Source organism: Pediculus humanus, genomic scaffold (assembly GCF_000006295.1).
Source record: "Pediculus humanus corporis 1103172108266 genomic scaffold, whole genome shotgun sequence".
Classification (NCBI taxonomy): Eukaryota; Metazoa; Arthropoda; class Insecta; order Psocodea; family Pediculidae; genus Pediculus; species Pediculus humanus.
Genome location: NW_002987835.1, coordinates 732590 through 744285, shown reverse-complemented (window position 1 = coordinate 744285; position 11696 = coordinate 732590). Strand labels below are relative to the sequence as shown.

The 11696-nt window shown below is 29.5% G+C and overlaps 1 protein-coding gene across 1 annotated transcript in view; it reads left to right on the top strand.

Moving 5' to 3' along the window:
• Window positions 1-9045: 9045 nt before the first annotated feature.
• The window catches only part of Phum_PHUM499570 (uncharacterized protein), a gene marked incomplete at both ends in the record, with an annotated part of 4638 nt that continues 1987 nt past the window's right edge, over window positions 9046-11696 (top strand). The window contains 5 exons of the mRNA XM_002430753.1: window positions 9046-9077; window positions 9272-9483; window positions 9683-9822; window positions 9913-10848; window positions 11401-11413. Of these exons, the coding sequence (XP_002430798.1) occupies window positions 9046-9077; window positions 9272-9483; window positions 9683-9822; window positions 9913-10848; window positions 11401-11413 (1333 nt within the window). The remainder of the gene's footprint in view (window positions 9078-9271; window positions 9484-9682; window positions 9823-9912; window positions 10849-11400; window positions 11414-11696) is intronic.

Genomic DNA, 11696 nt, shown 5'->3' with positions numbered 1-11696 from the left:
TTTTTCAAAGACTTGGAAAAATATAAAAAAAAAACCGACACGCACACGCACAGGCGGGAAAAATAGGAAAATTTTTTTTAGAAAAAATTCATAATATTATGAGAATGAATGAATGAATGAATTACGTAACAACAGCAGAAGAAAAAGAAGAAGAAAACAATCCTTTGTGTTTCTTTTTTTTTTTCCTTTTGGCTCCGATTCTTTAATACCGGAACTAAAAGCAATTCTTTAAAATGAAGATTTTTCATTTGGAGAAAAGGGGAGAAGAAAACAAAAAAAAAGGAATAAAAGGGAGAGAAAGAAAGAGAGAGAGAGAGAGAGAAAACGTCAATCTTTCTTCTTCTTCTTCATCTTCTTCTTCTCAAGTTTAAACGATTCTTAAGTCGGTTATTAAAGTTAAAGAAAAAGAAACGTGAGAAAGATCCCTATTGAAATTTTAACGCTTTTTAAACAAAAAAAAAAAAAAAAAATAGAACAATCCATCAAAATAAGAAAAGAAAAGAAAAGAAAAGAAAAGAAAAGACAAAAAGTTAATTAAAAAAAAACGTGGAATTAGAATCAAATTAAAATTGATTTTCGATACTAATAATATTGATTCCCAAAACGTTATTGTCGTTGGTACTATTATCATTATTATCGTTATACGTTACCATTGTTATTTTGAACAAAACAAAAAAAGTAATAATAATAATAATAATAATAATAACAATTTCCCAGTGTCTTTTTTTTTTTTTTTTAAATCAAAAATAAAAAGAGAGAGAGAGAGAGAGAGAGGATGAAATCAAATTTTCCAAAGCTTTTTTCCTTTTTTCCTTTTCATTTTTTTTTCTCCCTCCCCCCTTTCAAAAACGAAAATCAATCCTGACTTAAATTTAATTAAACCTCTTTTTTTAACGTCAAAAAAAAAAGCAGAAGAAAAAGAAAAAAAAATGACTGAAAAGGAAAAAAGAAAAATTCAATACTTTTTTTTTTTTTTTTTTTTTTTTTCATTTAAACCTTTTAATGAAAAACAAAAAAAAAAAAAAGAGAAAAAAAAGAGAAAAAAAAGGGAAAAAAAGGGGAGAGAAAAAAAAAGTAAAATTTATTAAGAATGAACAAAAAAAAAAAAAAAAAGGAAAAAAGTTTTATTATTATTATTATTGCTATTATTATTATTATTATTGTTTGTATCGCGTTAATTAATTGGCAACCTGAAATTTTTCACGAATTTTTTTTTTTTCTTTTCTTTTCTTCCTCTCGCTCTAACTTTTCCCTCTTTTCCCTTTTCCTGCCAAAAAAAAATTTTTTAAACCCCTCCTCACCCCTCGAGAAAAAAAAAAAAAGTCGTACCAGTAGAAAAATCATTCGGCATTTCTGCCACGGTCATTTGATAAAAAAAAAAAAAAATAAAAAAAACTTTTTTATTTTTACTGAATCTGACAAAAAGTTTTCACAACCCTTTTCCTTTTCCTTTTAAGGGTTTTTCCTCCTTATTTTGACCTTTTTCAATAAATTCCAAAAAAAATTTTTTCCCTCGAGAAAGGTTTTTTTAACCGTATCCTCCTTCCCCTCACCTCCCTTCCACCACCACCGCCACCACCACAACCGACAGATTAAACTCAAAACTCTCGTAAAAAAAAACAAACACGCACCCACACACAAGTTTTAAATGTTTCCAAAACGAAAATATTTATTTGTATTTAGCCGTAAACCTCCTGCCCCCTCCCTTCCCACCCCACCTTCGAAATATAATCCTCATGTTTCTCTCTCTCTCTCTCTCTCTCTTTCGGGAAAAACACGATTGCCAACATAATTTCACAAAAAAAAAAAAAAAAAAATTAATTATTTAATATTCGACATAATCGTTGTAATAATAGCAGCGTAAGAAAATTTTAGAGAACGAACGATGACGTTTTCATTTTTTTTTTTTGGGAGGGGAGGGAGGGGGTACGACAGAGAGAGAGAGAGAAATCAGTTTAAGTTTTCCACTGGATTTAAATGACTCATAAAATTTTTTTTCTTAACTCGCATCTTATCATTGATAAAAAGAAACAGCAGCAGCAACAGCAAAAGCGTCATGGTCGTCATTCATCCCTTCCGTCACAAAAACTAAATTACTAACTAACTACTTTTTTAAATTGAGTTAACTCTCCCTCACCCTCTCTCTCTCTCTCTCTCTCTTACGATTCTTCCATAACTCTTACGAATGACCTCAGGCACAAAATATAATAATAATGATAATAATAATAATAAAAAGGGACGATCGAACAAACTTACGCCATTTTAGAGAAAACCGATACAAAAAAAAAATTTTAGTTTTTTCTTCTGACACGAATCTATTTATTTAGTCATCCCCGTACAAAAATCGATCCGTTCGTTTTTTAAACAATTTATATTAATAATAATAATAATAATAATGATAATGATAATAAAAGTTGATTGATGTTAAAAACTTGAATAGGAGGAGGAGGAGAAGGCGGAGTTTTTTTTAAAAATAATCTTAATAACATCAAAAATTATTATTATTATTTTAAAAGTTGTTGTTTGTTGTTGTTGTTGTTAATTACCGTTAAACATTTCATTAAAAAAACAAAAAAACAAACGCGATTAATAACAAATTAATAATAATAATAATAATAATTTTGTTTTTTTCTTTCCTTTGACGAAAAAATTTCTCGAGGGTAAATTTTATATATATATATTTTTTTTCATAGAGTAATAATAATAATAATAATAATTTTTTTTGTAATTAAGATGTTTCATCATCATCATTATTATTATTATCGTTCACATCGAGTATATTAATTATATATATTTAAATAAATAAAAATATCAAAAGTTAATTGTTTAGTTTTGAGTTTTTTCAGGTACAAAATTATATTTTCAACCCTTTTTTTTTTTTTTTTATTAAAATCTAATCCCACGTTAATTTTTTTTTTTTTTTGTTAAGGAACGCCTACCGTATCTAATTTTTTTTTTCTTTCCCTTTTCAAAATTTTTTTTTTTTTTTAAAAGTTTCGTCGTGTAAATAAATAATTTTTTTTTTTTTGCTAAGGTTTATTCTTTTGCCACGTGCGTTAGATTCATTTATTTTATTTTACTCTATGATTTCGAACGTAAAGAAACGAAATAAATTTCTTTTTTTCTCCTTCCCCGTTTTTTTTTTTTTTTTTTTTTTTTTTAAAAACAAAAAGAAAATAAATAAATTTTTTTTTATATACATATAAATAAAAACCGAGTTAAAGTGGTATTGTCAATGTTGTTGTTGTTTCCTTTTTTCCTTTTTTTCCTCTTTTTTTTTCTGTTATCAAATTGTAGAAACAGGAAATAAAAAAAGTCAAAAGATATGAGAATATGGCGTCGACGAAAGTATAACAAAAAAAAGGTATGAGAGAATCGTATGGGAAAAAAAAGATGCGGATGCTGTATAAATCTCTTCTCGAACATCTTTTAACATTTTACTCATTTTCCCTCGCATTTGGTAAAAAAAAAAAAAAAGGAAAAAAGGAAAAAAGAAAAACTTTTTCTTATTTTTCCTTTTGTTTTTTTTTTTTATTTTATTTTGCATTCGTAATCAAAAACCCGGAAAATTGTTTTTTTTTTTTTTGTTTTTCTTTTTTTTTTTTTTTAAACTTTAAAACATTCGTTATTTAAATATTGTTAATTATTACTTTACAAAAAAAAAAGAAAAGTTCACGACAACAACATTGGAAACCCACTCACCTCCCCTCCCTCCCCATAAAAAACTTTTTTCATCCCTTTTGATTTCCTTTTTCGAAAAAAAAATGTTTAACTTTGTAAATAATATTTTTTTTTTTTTTTGTCTGGGAAAATAAGTTAAAGCACTCGAAAAAAAAAATCAGATTAAATGGACCGAAAAAAAAAAGAAAATAATCCAACAGGAAACGGAAGAAGAAGAAGAAGAAAAAGGAAAAAGAAAACAATTTTTTTTTTCTTTTTCTTCTTTTTTTTCCTTTTCTTCCTTTCTATTAAATTCTGATCGAATAACAAAATTCATTTTTTTTTCAGGGATTTTTCTACTTCTACCCCCTCCTGCGGGCCCCCTCGCGCCCCATCACGGAAAAAAACACGCGGAAATTTTCTTGATGTTAAACGGAAACGAACGACAAAATGGCGGAAATGATTTATCACGGTAAGATAATTTATTAATTATCGAATAACAACAACAACCGAACGGATTCGAAAAAAATACAACAAAAACGTTCGAATACGAAACTTTTCTATTATTATTATTATTATACATTCACATACCGAACGGACACCATCTAAAAATATAATCCAACGATTTTAAAATAATTTTCGAAATATTTTCGACAAACGGAAGCGTGAATGAAACGACGACTTCTTGAGAAAGAAAAAAACAAAAAAAACGCGAGATGATGATGATGAGGAACAAGTGGAAAGAGGAGAGAGAGAGAGTGAGAGAGAGAGAGGGAGAGAAAGAGTGCGTGTGGAAAGAGAGAGAGAGATAGTGAATAGAGGGCCCCCCGAATAAAAAAAGCTCAGAATTACAGACCGTTATACACGCTAATAGAATTTCATTTTATATTTTTTTTAAAAAAAAAAAAATTTTGTTTGAGCGATTCGACGATAGGAGAGAAAAAGAAAAATGGTGGACGCGACGACGACATTACGATTAAAAATAAAATAAAATTTTTTAACTTTTTAACGTGTAACAAAAAAAACGTGTCGCGAACAAAAATAATAATAATAAATTTTCATATAGTTTTCGCATATATATATTATTTTTTTTACGTGGCATCAGAATAATAATTATTATTATTTAAAAAAAAATATGGCGTAAAAATTTACGGCGTCGAAAATTGTGAAAATTACACACACGTTTCCGTGTTTTTTTTTTTGTTTTTACATAAACATTAATTCGGAAATAAATTTTTGTCAATTTTCCCGTTATAGTTATCATTATTATTACCATTTCTTTGCGTAATCGTGAAAATAGAGGATTTTATTATTATTATCACGAAGGTACGTATATACGCATTCACGCACGCACGCACGCACAAATAGTAAAATTAATTACGAAAATAACAACATTACAGACTCCTTCTCCCCGTAAAATAAATTTTAATAATAATAATAATACGGGGAAATATAAATAAAACTGAAGAGGTTCGTGGTGGTGGCGATGAAGGGGGAAGACATTAAAAAAACGACGACAAAAACAACAAACAACAAACGACAACACGACTAGTCACCTGTCAACATTTAATCTTTTACTATTCGAACGACTTAAATAAAAAAATCCAATAAAATCATCCGATCAATAATTTTATTATTATTATTATTAATACTAATAATAATAATGATGATTTTATTTAAATTTATTGGATTATTATTATTATTATTATTATTAATTTCCGTTCGAATTGACGAGACAGAGAGAAAAAAAATACGTAAGAGAAAGAGAGAGAGAGATTTTAACGAGTTATATGAATATTATTCGTGAAAGAATTTAATGACGTAATTCATAAGTTAAACATTAAATACGAAACCGTATTATTATTATTATTATTATTATTATTATATAATTCAATCCGATTAAATGCATGAAAAGATTTTTTTTTTTCTTTTTTTCTTTTTTTTTTTTATTTGTTGCCATTATTATTAACATCAATTTGAGTTTTTTATTGTTATGTTATTAACACAAATGGGGTTCAATTCGAATCGTACAAAAAAATACATAATAATAATAATAATAATGATAATAATGATAAAAAAAGATTTCGAATCTTTTCGGTCGCAAAAAAAAAAAAAGGGTTATTGGAGCGTTTGTCCCTTTCGCTTATTAATCTCATTTATTTATTTATTTTTTTTTAATGAAAAACATTCGTTCGTGTATTCGTTCGAAAACAGTTCATTTTTATCCAACCCCCTCTACTCCTCCATTCCCCCCGTCATCATCTTCCCTACCCCCCGTAAAAAACCATCTGAACTTAATTAATTCATTTTGAATTGAATTATTATTTCTTTAAGTAATGACAATGAAACAAATATTATTATTATTATTATTATTATTATTATTGTTGTTGTTGTTGTTATTATTATTATTATTATTATTACTAAAATTTCTTTTCGGGTTTAACGTTTGATTCGTTTCGGGAAGGGCGTCACCATCCAAAAAAGAGTGAGAATGTGGTTGTTGTAGTATATATAGGTATCAACAAAAGAGAGAGAGAGAGAGAGAGAGAGAGGCGAAAATAGAGAAAGAGAGAGAGAAAGAGAGAGAGAGAGACAGAGACAGAGGCGAAAATAGAGAAAGAGAGAGAGAGGCGAGTATAGAGAGAGAGAGAGAGAGAGAGAGAGGCGAATATAGAGAATGAGAGAGAGAGGCGAAAATAGAGAGAGAGAGAACAATTTACGTATCGATAAATAAATAAATAATTACTCAATTAATTAATAATAATTATTGAATATTAAATTAGTTCGATCGGAAACAAAATTTCGTTTTCTTATCATTATCATTATTATTATTATTATTATTTCTGTTTTGTTCGATTGAATTCGGGAAAAAAAGAATTTTTTTCTCTTTTTTCTTTTTCTTCAATTTAAAAATAAACAATTAATAAAGCAATCAATTATGTGTTTAAAAAGAGAGAATTTTTTTTTTTTTTTAAATGTAAACTATATGGAAGATTTGATACGCGCTATAATTTATTTTTAGACATTAAAAAATTACAGATACGCGTAATTTATAGTTTCGATAAAAAATCAAAAAAAATTTCAAAAATCAAAAACGCTTTTTAATAATAATAATAATAATAAATAAATAAATTTTGTAATTTCTCAGGTTTGAGATTTTACGTGCTTTTTTTTTGGCATTCGAAAGTAAAAATAAATAAATAAATAAATAAATATTTATGAGAATAATAACCTTCGAACAATTGTTGCCTAAATAATAATAATAATAATATTTTCTCGTTATTTCGCCCCACCCCCCCCGCTACTCCCCTAATAATAATATGTAAAAAAAATTGTATCCGTGATGTAACTTTACGTTCGTGAACTTTACAAAAAAAAAAAAAAAAACGAATCGAAAAGAGAAAAAGAGAGAGTGAGTGAGAGAGAGAGAGAATAGGAAAAAAACGTTTTATTCCCCCCCCCTTGGGCTTCCTACCCGCCATCTTATTTTTTTCATTTTGCAAAAAACAAATTAAAAGCACGTGGCTGTTTTTGTGACGTTGAGTAAATTTTTTTTGTTAATAAGCCAAAATAATTTCGATGCGAAACAACCAAAACTGTCACTTTCAAAAATTTTCTAATTTCACGATAAAATTAAAAAAAAAAATTTCAAAAACCTTTTTTACCTCCCCCCACCACCACCATCACCTCACCCGACACGAGACCTCCCCCTTTTCTTTCCTTCTTCATCCAAAACTTCTTGACAAAATTTTATCGATCAACGGTAAAAACAAGAAAAACATTGACGAAGAGAAGATGGAAAAAAAACAATAAAGAGAGAGAGAGAGGAGAGAGTGAGAGAGAGAGAGAGAAAGAGAGAGAGAGAGGAGAGAGTGAGAGAGAGAGAGAAAGAGAGAGAGAGAGAGAGCGAGAGAGAGAGAGAAAGTGAGAGAGAGAGAAAGAGAGAGAGAGAGAGCGACAGAGAGAGAGAAAGTGAGAGAGAGAAAGAGAGAGAGAGAGAAAGTGAGAGAGAGAGAAAGAGAGAGAGAGAAAGAGAGAGAGAGAAAGAAAGAGAGTGAGTGAGAGAGAGAGAAAGAGGAGAGAAAGAGAGAAAAAGAGAGAGAAAGAGGAGAGAAAGAAAGAGAGTGAGTGAGAGAGAGAGAAAGAGAGTGAGTGAGAGAGATAGTGAGAGAGAGAAAGAGGAGAGAAAGAGAGAAAAAGAGAGAGAAAGAGGAGAGAAAGAGAGAAAAAGAGAGAGGGGAAGACATTTTCGACATGACGACAACATCACTATTATTATTATTATTGTTAATCTTGGCATGCGAAAAAAAGAAAGAAAAAAAATTTCAAAAACATTAAATAAAAATATAAACAAACGAAACGAAACAAAATTAAATATGTTTGTATGTTTGTTCTTTTGGAAAACATTAAAGAAAAAAAAAAATAATAATATTAATAATAATTTGTGTTTTTTTCCCACGTTTTTCTATCCCGTTCGAAAAAACACTCACAGAATTCATTAAATTTAAATAAAAAAAAAAAAAAAAAATTAAATATGGCGTCCGTATTTATTCGCATGAAATTTTTCTTTTTTTTTTTATTCCGGATTTAAACAAACTCGTGACAAAATAAAAAAAAAATTTTTTTTTTGCAAGAAAAAAAACAAAAAAACAAACGACGACGACGACGACAACCAGCTGGTTAAACACATTAAGTACATTTTTAAATAAAAAAAAAAAAAATCTTTTTGTTGTACGAAACGTTTTCTCTCTCTCTCTCTCTCTCTCTCTCTCACTCTTTTAAAAGTTTTTCTTCTGCTTTTATTTACAAACAAAATTTTTTTTTGGAAAAAAAAAAAAAATGTCATCGACGTACTTCCTTCCCTATTTTATTTCTTTCAACCCAAATCTCGATCGAAAAAAAACCTTTTTGTACGAAAACAAACAACAACAAACAAGCAACAAACAGGCAACAAACAGACAACACAAAATTTATTATTATTATTATTAACAAATAATTTAATTTTTAAAGGACGATCGACGTTTTTTGTTCTGTTTTTAAAAATGCAAAAAAAAAAAAAAAACTGGAATAATATATTCGAACGTGGGGGTCATCATCGTAATAAAAAGCAGTTTTGCCAACTTTTTTTTTTTTTTTTGTTTTGTTTATTACGATGAAATCATTTGTTTATTTATATATATATTTTTTTTTGCTAATAAAAACGCGAAAAAATATTAAAATCCGAGAGAATAACAACAAAAAAAAATTTATTATTATTATTATTATTATTATCGATATTTTTTTGTAATTTTCAGGTACGTTAAATAAAGTTGGGAAGGAAGGGGGGAGAGGGAGAAGGGAAGGGGGAGGGAAGGGGAATCTAATTCAAAATTACGTCGATATCCGATGACGAAACGTCAGATAGATTCATTGGCCATGTGAAAAAATCAGAGGATTCGTTTCGTAAATCAAAAAGTTCGAATAAATCGAACGCGAACGAAAGTTTTAGAAGTAAAAAAAAGAAAAGGTATCGTCAACGCGGCGGTGGCGGTGGCGATGACGACGACGACGACGACGACGACGAAACATTGACCGGATGTAAAAAAAAAAATCGTAAAAATTTTTGGATTAGGTTATATACGTCGAAATCGGATAATTTACGGTGTCCGACATCCTCTGCTATGCCAATGTCGGGAGGAACTACTCGAATGCTGAGAGCAAGAAGAAAAGACTGCAATGTCAAACCCAACAGGAGACTCGATAAAAAATCATCAAGAGGAATGTTATACGAAAATGAAGAGCTCAGAATGAGAACTATAACGATAAATGCCGAAGTCGAACAAGGTGCGAATACATATATGTACACCATGACGTCACAAACATTTTGATGACGTTTTGAACAAAACAAACAAACACGTGACCCTAATAATTTTTACAATGATTTTCATTGTTTCCTTTTAAACTTATTTTTTTCTTCTATCGTCAGTTTAAAAAAAAATGTCTTTCGATATTTTAAAAATTTATTTATACGAATATTTAACAGGTCAACACGCATTGAAAAAATTAAGAAGGGAAAATGAACAACTCAGACGTGAAATGTGGAGTTTGCGTGACGAATACGACAAAATGGAAAAACTATTAAAGAAAAAAGAAACCGACGACGACGACGATGATTCGGATGAGGTATTTCTTTTAAACAAACAAACAAACAAACGAACAAACGAACAAAAAGTTACTCGAATAATAATAATAATAATTGCCATTTATTTATAGGAAAATTCAGATTCGGATGTTAATTTGAGCAGAGCGGACGACGAATCCGACGATGAAAAACAAAAAACGAAAAACAATTTGGTAGGAGAAGAAGAAAATCCGGATTTGGAAAATGAAGAAAATCATCAGAAATCCAACAGTTTTGGAAAAGGATCGAGTGCGTGCGTTCGCACTTTCGACGGATTAAGCGTAATTGATGAACAAACAGAAGAAACGCAAACAACAACGGAAAGCCCGATCGGATATGGAGGACCATCTTCGAGTAGGGGAAATAGCGGAAGTAGAAATTATTTACCCGGTTTGTACGATGATGATGATGACGTCGAGGGTACAACGTGCGGAATGACACATTTGGAAGAAGGCTACGGTCCTGGAATTTACAACAATCCGTTAAAATCTCCCGTTAAAAAAAAGGGATCTTGTTTGTACGAGGATAACGTTTCACCGTATGCTCCAGGCGGAGGAAACTGGAACGCAAATTGTGAAAATTTCGAATCTCGTCCGGCTTCTCCCTACCCATACAACGGAATCCACCATCATCGTGATTCTTATCAGAAAAGATTTCAAGTTCTCCAGAATTTATCAATGGCTCAATCCTCTCCGAACAATCATCCCCTGTGCGATAACGAATGGATTTTCACGACAAATTCTCAACCACCCTCCGAGGATTTACATAATTACGTCGATGGAAAATCCGATGCCCCCCCAATAAAATCCAATTCACTTTATCATCCGTCATCATCATCAACAACAACATTCGGTTACGATAACATTTTCCAAGATCGTACGGGACCGGATGTTTTCGTGACCAATGGAATCCCATCGACGACGACGACGGATATCGAACAACAACAACAACAACAACAACAACATTTTCAATTATTACCAGAATCGAAAGAAAATTTTTCAACGTTGGAGAATTTAGATACGAAATTGGTAAGCATTATTATTATTATTATTAATTTTTTTCCCCTTCCCGAAAATATCCCATTTCATCTCACTCCATTTCTTTCGTTTTTTTAATTAACAAGAAATTTAATCAGTGCTGCCATATCATCCTCAAAAAAAAAAAAAACAAACGAACGTCAATCATTTCTCTTTTTTTTTTTTTTTAATTTATAAATTTAAAAATCGATATATCGATTTATCGATTTTTATAATTATTATTATTATTAACAATTACCAACCTGATAAAAGTCTTTCGACTCTCTCTCTCTCTCTCTCGAATAATTATTAATTATTACCTTTTAAAACCTTTTTCGTTTTTTTTTTTTCTGGTTACACGTGTAAAAGACGCCGCCATTTTGAATTTTACGTTAATTACTCTCTCTTCAATTTTCCTTAATAAATTTTAAAACGATGAGAAAACCTTTTGGGAAAGTTTTTTTTTTTTTTTTATTATTATTAATAACGATAATAATAATAATAATAATAAATGATCGCCCACTGATTTCCCAACGAAAAATATTTTTTATTTTTTTCCCATAGAATATTGATGAAGGTGAGAACAAACAAACAAACAACAGAGTCAGTCAATAAAAGGTCATTTAATTAAATCTTTAATTTAAGCGAGAAGAGAGAGAGAGAGAGAAAGAGAGAGAGAGGAGGGGTGGGGGAAAGCAGACGACACAAAGAAATGTTTGATGTTCGTTTTTTTTTTAAATATGCGAATATTTAAATTTTATTTTTGACTCTTTCGCTTCGTTCGAATTTATTTCGTTTTCCTATACGAAAAGAGAGAGAGAGAGAGAGAGAGAGAGAGAGAGAGAGAGAGAGACGAAGCA